Source organism: Tauraco erythrolophus, chromosome 5, assembly GCF_009769465.1.
Source record: "Tauraco erythrolophus isolate bTauEry1 chromosome 5, bTauEry1.pri, whole genome shotgun sequence".
In the NCBI taxonomy this organism is placed as follows: domain Eukaryota; kingdom Metazoa; phylum Chordata; class Aves; order Musophagiformes; family Musophagidae; genus Tauraco; species Tauraco erythrolophus.
In genome coordinates, this window is record NC_141469.1 from 52,917,600 (window position 1) to 52,932,066 (window position 14,467).

The following is a 14,467-nucleotide window of genomic DNA, read 5'->3' on the forward strand; positions in this document are numbered from 1 at the left end:
TCTACATAAAGTCTTACGAAACCAAGGCCAGCAGTACTTTGTGGAGTCACTACATGAAGCATCCTAGCAAATTAGAGTCATTACTCTTACATTTTTATCCCAATGTTTCACGATAAGATCGCTAAATGCCATTTCTTAACCACCTATCATCTACTGTTACGAAGGACCATATGCTATCTCTGTAATTCAAGTTTCAATCCACTTAAAATTTTTCAAGAAAAATCTTAATGGTGTGGCTACTGATACCTGTTCCATTTAGAAAGGAATCTGGCAAAACATTTACTAATAAGCTGTTCCTAAAGTTACATTAGTTTTCCTGCTTACAGTATAAGATTGTTAAACAATAATAATTTACAATACAGTTCAGATGTAAACTATCATTTAAAATGCTTCAAACCTAAAAAAAGTCCCTGTCACTGTGATTTCTACAGTCTTTTTAAAAACAATTTCTTCACATGCAGTAATTAGAACAAGGTAATTAGAACTGCTGACAGAGCCCTGGCTGTTACACAGAAAAGCAGATTCTCAGCACGGACGACTTACTATTTTGTTGCCATCCACCACATACAGTGTTCATTTAGCTCTGTGCTGAAAATGCAAATAATTCCAAAACTATTCCGATTTTCAGTCAAGAAACAGTGATAGACTTATGGTTAAGAGGCAGCTCTAAGTCTTTTACTGAGTAAAACCCTTTACTGTTTACACACTGACCACAGCATGAGTCAAAATAAACCCTGGCTTCAGGCAGCAATGCAACATTCCAAATGATGTGCCTTCTCCATGTTTTTTAATAAGCTTTACAAAATTAAACAAGGATATGTGGAAAAAAGAAATTTAAAAGTGGAAATGTTGTGATAATGTACTGCTTTTGTCAAACACAGATGGCAAAGCACCAAATTCAGACATCCGAGATGATTAACTGAATTACTTCAGTTTTATTTTGAGGTGGGATCTGAAGACATATGGGGAAACTTTGGCTTTGGCTTTTGGTTATCTTCTAAAAGATAACTCTGATAAATAGGCTACAGGCTTCAGAAAGATATGGTTCAGCCTTTAAAAATCTCTGTCTTAGGCTACAGTAAGACCAATGGATTCTTATACATATTACACAGAAAACAATTTGAAGATGAAAGTGAAGAGGCTATTTTACAATTAGCAGACTCATGAAAGACTTTCTAGTTTCACAAAGTATGTATATATCCACGTCGTTTTGGTTTTCTTACCTTTATTAGAAGGCTTACAATATAAGCTTCCATTCTTAGGATACAGATCTTTTTACTGTCCTCTAAGTTCAGAAAAAGTGCTAACTGCTTTTTTTGATCATACCAGCAGCAAATCTCAAAGAGAGATGGAGGGCATATTCTTACTTGCACCAGTGAGAAACAATCTGCCACCTTTTTTTCCCAAATAAATAAATAATCCCAAGTTAAAAAGTATTCTTGCAGGCAAGCACTAGGTCCAAAATATGCTGGCTTGAGTGTACCTTGTTTTCCTGGCAAGGGAAGGCCATGCTTCTGGGAACCAGCATTTATTCACATTGCTGTACTTTCTGTTCAATGACTTCACAAGTCCCAGAGGACACAAATAAGCACACTGATGCATCATATTTTAATATTGATGGAATAGGTGCCTTACGCTTGAGTAGGGCACATCTTGAGTGTGATTTTAACATTAATGAGATTTTGCTTCCCCCAATGATTGGACAACAAATTTGTCTTCTTAGTTTGAAAATCTTGTAAATATTTCTGAAGAACTTTAAATTCCAATCCCTCTCTTTCTCTTCAAAGTATGGCAGTGATGGCAAGAGAACACTATAAACGTAAAGCCCTTCTTATAAGGGTTTTGTAATTCATTAGAACTACTGACATTTACATTTGCAGTATCCAAAAGCATTCAGATTGCAGACAATTTGGAAAGCTGCCATAATGGAGGACAGAAGCAGAAAACCACACCCATTTCTAGGTAACAGGAGAGATGAAAAGTTAAGGCGTTTTTTGCCATTTAGACTCACACTAGAGGAGGTAACTGATGGATAGGTAAGTGCCAGATGGGGCCAGTGTAATTTCTCTTATGATAAAATTAGTAATGCAGAGGCTCTAAGTCCGTAAAAACATGCTGCCACACACCAGCAAGTCTTGCTCCCTCTTTTTCTCTACCCATCCCACCTCCTGCCCCTGCAGCTGGCTGTGGGGTCCTGCCCCATCCTTCATACCTATTCTGAACTTCATCATGCCTTTCCACAGGCTGATTTAACTATTAACCCAGCAAGGAACTATCTAGACTCTTTCTGCGGGGTGAGTTGAACTGGTTTGTGGCTGGAGCCCACAAACAACAAAGATACGCAATGGGAGCACACGGCCGAGGGCCGGCCAGCCTTTGCAGCGGCAGTAAACTCTGAGATTCGCTCACATTATCCCTTACAGCCATACCCACGTTCCCTTTGGCGACCATGGCACACACCGTGTGATGCGCTGAGGTCAGCACGAGGGTTTGTATACGTAGCTTTTTGTTTTATTTGTATACACAGCTGCTCACTGATGTAAGAAAGCAGAGTAAGGGAGTGCAGCAGCATGGCCTTGCTAATACTGCTCCCAAAAAATAATTCCCGTGTGCGAACTGATGTTACAGTTATATGGCAGATGGCTGTAGCCAGCACAGCTCTGCTTTCACATGCCTAACTAATTTGTGAATTAGTAATGAAAGCAAATTAATAATTAAAAACATGCCTATGAAATACTGTCACAAAGACTCCTGCCACTTTCCTCCCAACTTTGTTTTAAATAAGATCCCCAGACATTACTTAGTCCAATAGATCATTCTAATGAAAACCGCATACTGATAGCGGATAAGAAAAAGGTCTCAAGCAAAGGGTTATTTAACGGTACATAATTCAGTTGAGGTTATGCTTTTCCCAGTTTATACTTTCTATGACACAGGAAGAGTTTTGTTTCAAAAGGCAGTGGGTTTTTTTCCACTTACCTGCATAAGGCCTCAATAGCATCTCTGTCCAGAAAGTCATGCTCTCGCTTGACTAGAGCGATGTCAATGGGAAAAAGGAGATCTGCAGGAATAGAGACAGGTGAGGAATCAAAACGACTCTTATTCCCATCGGTGAGTTATTTCAAAACAACCATCTGCCTCCAGCTGAGCTCACCCAGATGCCAGTGATTGGCACTTCCCAGGTAAACACACATTACCATCTCAAATGCTGGAGATGCTTCTTTTTCATGTACAAGCTTTTGATGAGCAGCTTTGATAACTGAAAGTTCACATGCAAAATGGGGGAAAAATGAGCAAAGCAAAGATGAAACAACGGGAGAGGGAGAGAGGCAAATGTGAGCTCCTTATCCAGCATCAGAAGCTGAAACTGATTCATGCTAGCTTTATTTAAAATAAATACACATTCTCCATCAAAGTACTAATATCTCACATTAAAGAAAGGTCAGTAAACCCCAAATCTCTGGAAAAGAACGAAAACCAGAATCTCCTTGGCTGTTAATCAAGCTATTTAAAAGTTTGACACTGTTACAACATCAATGAGATATGGACTGAAATGAAAGCAAGCCAAGCTGCGCGGAGCCGCACTGCCTCCTTTCCTTAAGAGATTATTTAGGTAAACAACTGGGAGAGTGAGGGGGAGGAAACTATGTTGGCAGAGAGCTGAAAATTTACTACAGCTCCGAAGCAGCAATCACATATATATTATTTACTGTCCTCCACAGATTCCTGACTGTCACACAGGTCCTGATCCAGCATTCCTTGCACAGCCCAAACTCCCACCAGAGCCACTGGGTGTTCAGGGCACACAGCAATGTAAGAACACACTCCGAATATACTGTTGCACTTGCCTACAACTTTCCTGCCCCAAGAAATTGTCTATATAATATTTTAATCTCCAGAGACTAGGAAAGTGTGAGCTGAAATAAGGAAAAGAATAAGATTGGTTTTAATTTGTGGAAAGGTAATCAATATTCTTTTTTTTTTTTTAGTGCCAACAGACAATCTCTCAAATGAACTATTTGTCCTGATTTTGGCTCAGGAATAAACAAATTATGACATTTTCTGTGAAATGCAATAAATTCTAGCTTTTCCACAGGAAACTGCAGTTTTAGCAAAGCAACTGACAAAGGCTCATTGATTAATCTTCATTTTAAATGCTTACTTTGTGGGACCACTCCCTATAGGTGACTTGTCAGAACTCTTGTACTATACCCAATTGTGCCATAGATCTGCCCTTCACTATTTTAAGTCCAAGGTGCTATTAAAGGGGTGAGCATATTCAACTCATACTTTTCATCAGTGCTGATATAAATTTTTCTTGAGAAAGTTAGCACCTTAGAGTGCCCAGAAGAAAAGATACGAGAGAACTTAAGTGAGAGAGGTGACTTGGAAGAAGCTGATAGTCTCCATGAGTCCATTTTTTTAATGCTTAATTTATGCTGCTGCTGTTTTTGTTGTTGCTGCTGCTGCCAGGGGGGCTTGCAAAGGACAATGGTGTATTGTTTTCCTATAAGGACAGCTGTCATTTCAATGGGTATGGCTGGCCTTGCTCTCACCTCTGCAGTTCCTTTTGATGTTAGGCAAGACATGGTCCTACATTAGAAACATATTTTATGTAAGTTTAGAGTCTCTAGGCAGGGCAGTGGTAACCACAGGTAGGACATGTTTTCTGAATGCAAGTAATTTCTTAGGGGATTTACAGCTCAGCATAACATGAAACCCATAAGCCCACGTATTCAGCTGGGAGTCTTGTCCTCAATTTTAACAAAGACTGGAAGTACAGTCCCAGCTCTGCATCTCACGAAAATCTTGGCATGGCCATTGGCACAAAAGAAAAAAAAAAATAAAGGAAGAGAAATAATAAAAGAAAATTTGATTTCTGAACAGGTGAAGAAAAGTTTTGCCAAGTGCTGCTTTTGAAAGTGCTATTATCATCTCATATTGCCAATGCAGCTGCTAATCAAAGCTCAGTGAGATCATTTTTCAAGAAGGTCAGCTCAGCATTTGCTGTAATTTCCAACAGTTATTCACTGTAAATAATGGACTTTCTATGCTTGTTCTTACAAGTGGCAGCTGGAGTTTGTTTTATAAAAAAGAAGAGGCAGATAAGAGTGCATAATAATTTCACTACAATGCAAGTAATTTTATGTGGTGTGTGTGGGAAATTCTGAACAATAATATACATACATACATAAAAAGGATGTCACACATTAAAACAAACTTCTGTATGTTACTCTGTATCAGCGTGTAAGAACTGTATGCCAAAACTGCAAGTTCCTAGTAGGTCAGAGAGGCAATGAAGGGAACAGTTTTAATCGAGCAAAACCTTTGTAACAGCGGACACGCAAAGTGAAGCCATCCCACAGAAGGACAAGGGAGCACCGGAGGCAGCAGTCTCTTCAAGGAGCTGCTGCACATCTGTGCAACACCAGCTTGCACGTTCTTTTTCCTTTCGTAGTAAGCCTTTGTCTAACACCAACCCAAACTGTTCTGGGAAGAACATACAGGACTTGGGAATCACAAGGCACACAGATACATCCACACATACGCAGAATTTCCTCCCTCTGCTCCTTTAGGAGAACTGGGTGGCGGAGCTGGACACAGCTTCTGAGTTTCTCTAAGACTGGGCTCGTAGCAGTGGATGATTGCATTCATGAAAACACAGTTTCATGTTTTAACTGCAGGGAACGTACCATGATGCCAACATTAATTTGTGCTATGAGGCTATTCGGAAGATTCAGACTAAAATAGAAACCTGGAATAAATTTAAAACTCCAAGAGTGTTTCAGAGTCTTATTGGGTTTGGTCCATCCATGTGTGTGGTGGGTAGCAGAGAGCAGCACAGTCCCTAAAAATCATGTTATATGCTGACACTTTGGTTGCGCCCCTGAACCTTATCTATCGGTGAATATCACATCTTATTGTCCAAAAATTGCCAGGATTGCCTACCTTCGTAAAGCTGCGCATACTGCGGGAACCCAGCAGCTCGCAGCCAGTCACAAGCTTCCTTGGCCTCGATTTCTGGAAGAGGACAGAAACAAGACACCCTCCAATTAGTCATCTTCAAAGCAAAAAGAGCCTTTCCACCACTTCTACTACTCCTGTTACAAAATAAGCATGAAGATATTCAGCAACTTCGAACTGAGACACAGGCTTGCTTATCCCAGTTTGCTTCTCTTCTCATGACCAAACATACCTTAGATTCTGGAAAGTCCCTAGCCTTCACCCACGATTTATCAACAGCTCATCATTTTAATAGTTAGGGAAACAGGCACGGATGAAAACTGCAGGAGTTATGAACTATTCCATACAGGTTTCATTAACACTAGAGAAACCAGCACTGCAATCAACATGAGCAGCATTTGTTCAACAAATCTTACGATCCTCTTGGCACAACTATTCTGTCTTGACAGAAATTCCTAGTAGACCTCGTAATACTGTGCCCTTTAACATCTTGTAGATACTACTGATAGACCCAAGCCCAAGAACAACTGACATACTGTATTGCAGCTCACTCAAGCACGTATTTACTACCCAACAAGAACCCAGTTTCACTGGAGGTCTGCAAGGCGTTTATGAGTTATGTGGTATATTACAGGAAATTCAGCTAAAATTCCCTCACGCTGCCCAAACCAGCACGCCACAAAAGTAAATTATTCGCATGCGTATACCTGACACCGAAAGAAAGGAAACATTCTGAACATGGGTTATATTAGACTGTGAATAAATTATACATAAATTAATTTGTTATCTAATACAGGCAGAAATAAGGAAAATGTTATCTTATTAGCTCAAACTAGGAAAATTTAAAAGGTATTTCGGGTATTCTCCAAATGTTCAGGAAATTGATTGAGTTAATTTTGTTCTAAAAATTCAAGAAAGTGCTACTGGGAATTTAGCTCCCTGCTCAGAACTCATCAAGCAGACAGCGAGCAATCAGAAACTCTTAAAGTTCATCTGGCTTTGATTATATTCACTCTTCTTGATGGACTAGAAAAGAAAAGCTTCATTATGTACAACTCAGTAGACAATTCTGCCACCTACTTGGAAAGGATACTATTGCTACCTGCTGCAGAAACCACGCACAAAGGGTTTTGCTCAGAATACAAGTTACTGCATACAGGGTCATGAAGAGCCAAGCATAACATAAGTAAAGTGTCTCAAGATTTTGGCATCTTACAAAATATTCTTAGTGAGATATAGGTTCACAGCTAAAATTGGCAGGCACTTTAGTATCTCCAACATGACGGCAATCCCACTCTAATGATCCAAATAGCTACAACAGGGTTAAAATATTTGTGCTTTGCCAGACTGCTTTGCTAAGATACATATCCAAACCAAGGGGTTAAGGTAAGCCAAAGCACAACATTCCAGATAAATAAACAGCTAAAAATCCACTCTCGCTGAAGTCAGGACAAGCAGGCATTTGTGTAACTTGTGTTTGCTTCACCTTTGGGTTATGGGACCGCATGAGAACAAGCACGTACAGACATATTGACTTAGCTACTCATTAAGAAAAAGCATTCTTCAACTCCAATCTTACAAGCGATTGTAAAGTTTTACTTAAAGTAGGATTTTAATTTTGGTATCCTAAGGAAATGCATGGGAAAGTTACTAATGAATGAAAAAAAAGAACCTAAAATATATTTAAAACTTGTACTGCTAAAGCAAGAACAAACAACAGAATATCACTATCTCAGAAGCAATGAAAACACTAAAGTAAAAAAAATCTGTAACTAATTTTAAGAGTACTTAAAATTAACTTACAGGTCACATCCTGCAAAAGTGTCTGGATTGAATGAGAATTTTACTTGATTTAAAACTGAAAAAAAAATGATCCCCGATAATCTGTATTTACCTAAAAATGCAGGTAGATGCTTGCAGTGTAATTGAAAAATTGCCAGATTCCTTACTACTACAGTAGCTCTTAAATGTGTTTAAATATTTGATCACAGGTCCTTTACTGAGCATCCCAGGTGTATGACCTGTAAAATATTTCTAGAGCTAGAAAATTATGAATATACATTTATTGGACTTTTTTTCAGGTTCTCTGTAGAAGCTTTGTGTATCTCTTCTGCAAATATATATGCAAGTTACGTGGAAGTCACATGTTATGGGCACCCAGGTGTCAGGTGCCTTTGGGATTTTCAGAGCATATTTGCCTTCAAAATACCTTTGAGAATCCCCCAAGAAGTCTACGAAGGCAATGAAACACCTGAGTTATTCCTGGTTGGCCAAAAGAATTCCAGAGAATAATAGGACACCAGTGCACCTGTTCATTGGTGAGGCTGGGCAAACCTCTAGGGCTGGAGACAGGACAGCACCAAGGGTTTAAAAGCAATAGCTGCCCCATTTCCATCTCAAACATTTTTGGAAAGCCAGGGCTCTAACCTCTGGCTCCTGCTGCAAGTCCTTGGAAGGGCAAGGGGTTTGGAAAGCCATCTTTTGAAGAAGGGGCCAGGGAGTCCCCTGTGGCCAGGGGTCTTTCCATGATACCTTCATCCACACAAAGCACGTGTCAGAGAGGTACGTGGCAGGGGTATGGGTGACAGAGCGGACCTAAAAAAGCAGCTCCTTTTGTTCAACTTCAGCTGGCCAAACCCAAGGTTGCTTCTAGACCGTATCAATGCGTTGTGACCAGATGAACAGAAAGGTCATTTCTAACCCAGGTTCTCCATCTCAACCCTGCTGCTTACTGAGGAGCCAGAGCATGAACAAAACTGGGCATGTATGTGAAATTCAGGCAGATCAAAATATAGCCGGAGGGAGAATCCAGCCCAGGGTGTGCTGGCTAGGCTGCACGGAAAGCTGAGTACACACAACAAGCTTCCTCACATAAGAGGTACAAACTTAAACAGCTGAAAACTTGTATAGGTAAAAAGTTCTTTACCACAATTTAACTGAAATCTGCCTTTGAGAATAAAATATATTAGTTAAACCTGAGGTTCTGGCCAAATAATTTAAATTACACTAGAGGAGAAAGCTCATTCCCACACTTTCGAAATACCATTTTTTCTTCCACCTCAGCAGCATCAGCCCTTGGACTCTTGGTTTGCCAGTTGCCACGGTTTTATATCCAGGTGGACATCGGAATATGTGCAAGTCCTTGTCATCTGGATCAATGGACACTGGGATAACGAAGGACAAAAGAAAGGAGAACAAAGCTTCTAAAATCAGATTTTTCTACTACTTCTAAAAAGTTTCAGAAGGGACAGGGCACCCAGAAGCCTTCGTTCAGTCTCCCAGGGGGACCTAGGTTACAGATCATCACCTGAGCTACGAACTCACTGTCAAGCACAGCATCTGCTCTCTTGGGGCCAGCTGAGAACCGTAGGGAGAAGGGGGAGCTTGCAGAGGAACTCTACACTGCTTTTCAGCCTGTTTTAGGGAAGCCCTACTTCAGCCCCAATTCATCTGCCATGGTATGCAAAGCAATTTCCCACCATGAGCATCTTTCCGATGACGATGTGGCAGCTGAGCTGATACAAGTTGCTGTGGGCAAGGGGCGGGTGTCACTCCCTCCTCCCCGCTCCATGCCTGCGGTGCCACTTCCTTTCTGAATCAAACATCCCTGCCAGTTAAAACCTTTACAATAAACTACAATTCAGTATACATTCCAGGCAAGAAACGTATGTGAAGCTTTTCAGATGTGCGTCCTGTGCCCTCCCCCAGCAGCAGGAGGTTCTTGTATGAAAGAACCACTGGCAAGAAAGAAATTGTTCTGTTATTTCTAAATGTCCCAATACACAAGAAAATCTCTTAGAAAGTAAAACAAAACAAAACAAAACAAAACTCAAAACAAAAAAAAAAAATCCAAAAAGGAGCACAATGAAGTCTTTATTCTCGGTGTCGTGTAAGCAAACAGCAGGCAAATGCGTTAAAGAGGAAACAGGAAATTTTTATTGGAAACAGCTTTATTTGTTAGTCTGTTTCACAAAGCAGGCCTCCATGCTCAAATCAAGAGTAGGAGTTCCTTTTGTGTATGGTTGGGAACCATTAGTCCTTATTTACCCACTTCCTGGGGGGTTAGGAGGACCCAATTCTTCTCCAAACTGGTCAGTGAAAATGGAAACTTCTAACTTCCTTTTCTGTTTAACTTTGGTTAATCTTAGTTCCTGGACCTTCAAGTTGGCAAGTTTAAAACTTCATAGCAAAAATATCTCAATTCACACCTTGTTTGATACTGGAGCTGCAGAAGGGAGAACTCTAAGATATCTCTAGTCTTCTGTTGGATGATACCTTCTTTCCTATAGAAAATAAAAACTACACAGTGTGATGTTGAAATAATGTCCTTCCAGAAAAAAAATAAACATAGCAGTCTAGCTAGGTGCCACAGGATCATCTGCTTTCATTCTTCCTTTCTTTTTGCTTCTATGAAATAACATGCAACTTAAGCAGCAGCTCTTTCAGGGTATTCAGGAAAAGGTGCAAAGCAGTTGTATCTTCGTACAGTGATGCATTTACTCCATTTTCACCTAAGTGCTAAACATCATACAGGCAGTTCTTCAAAGCAGATGGTTTCCTCTTGCCTCAACTCAGACACCTTTATAGCCATATTAGCACCTCCACACATCAGTTCTACTCATCTCACCTTTTGGCTCTGTTGAGAGAGCAGATTGTAAAAATCTGTAGCGAGACTGGTCAAATCAATGCTGTTAAAATTAAATTTCAGTGAAAATGGGCTTCATTGCTGAAGGTTCACTCCAATGTCATACCTAACAACTGGTTGGTTTGGGGTTCTTTTTGGTCTTAATTTTTGACCGGGTCATTTCAGTTGAAACTAATCACTTGACTTTTTCAGAAAAGAAAAAAAAAATGTAAAAATTGAATACAAAATCATCATCTTGAATCAGCTTGCAGAAGAGTCTCTCCCATGCAATGCAGAGAATGTGATTTCTCACCAGGAATGCTAGAGACGAACCTGGTTGCTCTTTACCATAATGCATAAAAGTCCATAAACTACCTACATGTTTTCTAAGGCACGGATGAAGCGCAAAGAGGATTACTTCCCATCCAGGACTGAAGCTCCAGTTTAATGGCTGCAAAAGAGCTCAGAAGATCATCCTCTTTTTCTGTCTGTATCAGAAATTACCTGTCCCTCCATATCCTGTCCCTCTGAAATTTCTGGTGCTTTGCAAAACTTGTATTCAACTCCAAAACACCGTCCTGAGCTATTAAGAAGCTTGAGATCATTCAGGATCATATTTTTTAAGACCAGCTGCAGTATATATGAGAAATATTCTTCTCTGGATAGAATTCCACTGCCCGAGTACAAGTAATCATTTTTCCAAGTGCTTGAATTACATTCCTGACATGTGAATTGTGGTCCCAGCACTAGGCTTGATCACACTATCCAACCACTCAGCCTACAGATACATGAGCAATGATGTGAAATGTGAGACAAACCGGAAAAAAAACCTGCACTATGGCAGCTGTCTACAAAGGAGCAGGCCAGGCACTGAAAATGATAAATCAGTTCTGCATAATGTCATATGCCTGCAGCCCTTTAAAGCTGGGACAGTATGACTTCCTAAGAGTTAGCCTGCTATGTGTCCATGGCCTCAGATGGCTTTCACTTTGAAGATATGTGACTGTAGCTTGAATATAATTAAATTCCTTTTCAGAAGTCTGTTTTTTCTCAAACCTATATAGTTAAATATTCCTTAAGCAGTATCACTAACTTAGCGCTCCACACCTTTCAAGGGAGTGGCACGTAACAAGGACTCAAGAAAGCAAAAGTGTAATCAATGAAGAATAGCATTTTCTAAGGATAATGGCCTCAAACACTGAAATGTTGCAAGTTTGTCAATAAACATTCAACCACTAGAAGCTAGAAAATTCTGAAAATCCCATTAAAAGCTCTTGCCAAATTTCTAACACGTTTGGAATCTCTTCTTACTCTAAAAGAACAACCTAATCTTACACAATTGTCCTAAAATATTAGTCTGACACATTCAGCCCATGAAGGATTCATTTCTGGAAGAACCAGTGAGTCCAAGGGAATAAGTAGTACGGCTTTTGAACTGACGAGCTTGCAGGCTTTGAAGTGAAAGCTAACAACCTTCCCAAGAAGGTCCCTTCTCTCCTTTCACTTTTAAAGTGCAACTTAGATTTTGTAATAGCAGCTGACTGTTTTGATGTGCTCCTCTATTCCACTGTGCTTCAATTTACCTTCTGCAGTCACACGATACATCCTGTGATCTCCACTTAACGCTGCTTGCCTCAACAGTCAACTGAAGCCGATATGGATGCATGCAAAATTTTAAGAAAAAATTTATTAAAAACTTTTTTTTGGAAAAAAACCTCAAGTTCTTGAAAGAAACCATATATGACACAAATATATATACTGCTTTCTAGTCATAAAAACCCTAGAAAGAGGTGGTGGTGGGGAATGTTACTGAAATATTTCTCAACTATATGATGACAACTGAAGAAACACTCTCCTTGTGTTCCTGCTGGCTTTGGGTTAAACATGGGACTGGCTTTTTCAAGTTAGGGAGCCTTGCAGCAAGACAGTAACTATGCTGCTGATGTTATGTATAAACCACAGGACACTCGGAGAACAGAGTATGTTTGGAATTTGTGTGGGAACAGATGAAGAAGAAGGAAGGAAACAGATGTTTAAGATCATATATTGATATTTTCTCTGAAAAAAATCAGGAAGCTTGAACACCATTTTTTTTTCAGCAGAGGTTTTGGAAAGAGCAAGTGAGGTTTTAATTTTGTTTATCCCCTTAATGATGAAAGTTAAATTAAAAAAAAGAATAAAATAGCATCATAGAATGGTTTGGGTCGGAAGGGGCCTTAAAGACCACCTAGTTCCTCCTCCCCTACCATGGGCAGGGACACCTTCCACTACACCAGGCTGCTCAAAGCCTCATCCAACCTGGCCTGGAGCACCCCAGGGATGGGGCAGCCACAACTTCTCTGGGCAACCTGTGCCAGTGCCTCACCATCCTCAGAGCGAAGAATTTCCTCCCTACATCTAATCCAATCTACCTCTTTCAGTCTAAAGCCATTGCCCCTTGTCCTATCACTACATACCCTTGCAAAAAGTCTCTTTCCAGCTTTCTTGTAGGCTCCCTTCAGGTACTGGAAGGCTGTATATTTTTATATATATGTATACATACACACACCCCCCTACAACTAGTTTCCAAAACATCTGCACAGGTGTGTGTTGGCTGTATGTAATTTCCCTCCTTACTAACTGTACCATGTTACCTAATACAGCAGCTTTAATTGCTCACCAACCTTCTTGGCTAGCACAGGAAACACAATACTGCCTTTGTGAACCAAAATCTAATTAACTTCAATCTCCTTTTCATAGTCTTCAGCATATCGAAATCACTTCAAAAGTTTTTCAGCTCAAAATTTTAACAAGACAAACACCATTTGTCAAAAATATTTATAATGTTTAGGGATTGAGCCAACACTTGCTGAAATCAATGGGAGCCTCCATGAATTTCAGAGGAATTATGCCCTTCGCAACATGGACCCATGGATCTCTAAAACACAACAATACTGTTTTTCAGAAATAAAGGAAATCAGTTTCACAGTTCTCCTCATTATTTTTACCCCCAAAATATTTAAAATGAGACTTTTGCTATCTCTAACTCCAGTTGTGCTGTAAGCCCCATCTCAAGCATTAGGTGCGGCACAGGTTTTCATCAGAGCACAAGGAAGGGCAGTGCCAGATGGCAGGAGGGCAGAGAGGGCACAATCACCACTCCCAGAGCACGCCTTGGCTGGCAAGAGGTCCTCCCCTCTGTCAAGAGAACCTGGAGCAACTGTTACACTCTGAAAAGCACCAAATTGGCACTATTTCAGGATTTAATGTAGGTGTACTGGAATAAAGGGTGTTCCTCATGTCTCTGTCAAGCCCTTTCCTTATGCACTCTGTAACAGATTGCAATTACTCCTTATTTTCATACTATTAAATATGCTGCTAACTTCCCAAAGTTAGCTGCATTACTTCCTAATTTGTTGAAGACTTCAGGAAAGCGTATTCTAGAACACAAGAGAACCATCGCAACTCCTGGTTTACACTGTAAATCAAAATCATAATTAATTCCTAATATTTTTGGTTTTGCATTTTGAGCATATACAGGAGGATTAAGACAGAAATTTAAAAAGCAACGCAATCTGAAGTTGAAAGCTAACTTTGTTTAAACAGAAACCCAAAGCTTCATGTGGCAGTTTTCCTGCCAAAGAACAATTCTTTTTATAGATTAAAGATGGTCTTCTCTCATTCATTTTTAAGAAGGTTCACAGATGAAGAGGAACAAGACGTCAAGTGACTTAAAAAAACCTTAAGAAATAATTGGGCACGAGGGTTATTTATCTGGCCTGATTAACACAGGGTGGTCTTGGAGGAGGATTATTCAGGGCAGGGAAAGCAGTTAGTCAAATCCTCTGAAGGAGGTCATGTTGACAGATTCCAGGGTGAGAAATGAATCCTCCTCCAAAG

At 40.0% G+C, this 14,467-nt stretch overlaps 1 protein-coding gene across 4 annotated transcripts in view; it reads right to left on the bottom strand.

Annotated features, from left to right (window-relative positions):
- Positions 1–14,467, bottom strand: part of DLC1 (DLC1 Rho GTPase activating protein) — a 224,739-nt gene that overhangs the window by 18,606 nt on the left and 191,666 nt on the right. For all 4 annotated transcript variants that reach the window (XM_086612525.1, XM_086612524.1, XM_086612527.1 and 1 more), the window contains 2 exons: positions 5,950–6,021; positions 2,980–3,061 (listed from right to left, as the gene is read on the bottom strand). In XM_086612525.1, coding sequence (XP_086468651.1) covers positions 2,980–3,061; positions 5,950–6,021 — 154 coding nt within the window. The remainder of the gene's footprint in view (positions 1–2,979; positions 3,062–5,949; positions 6,022–14,467) is intronic.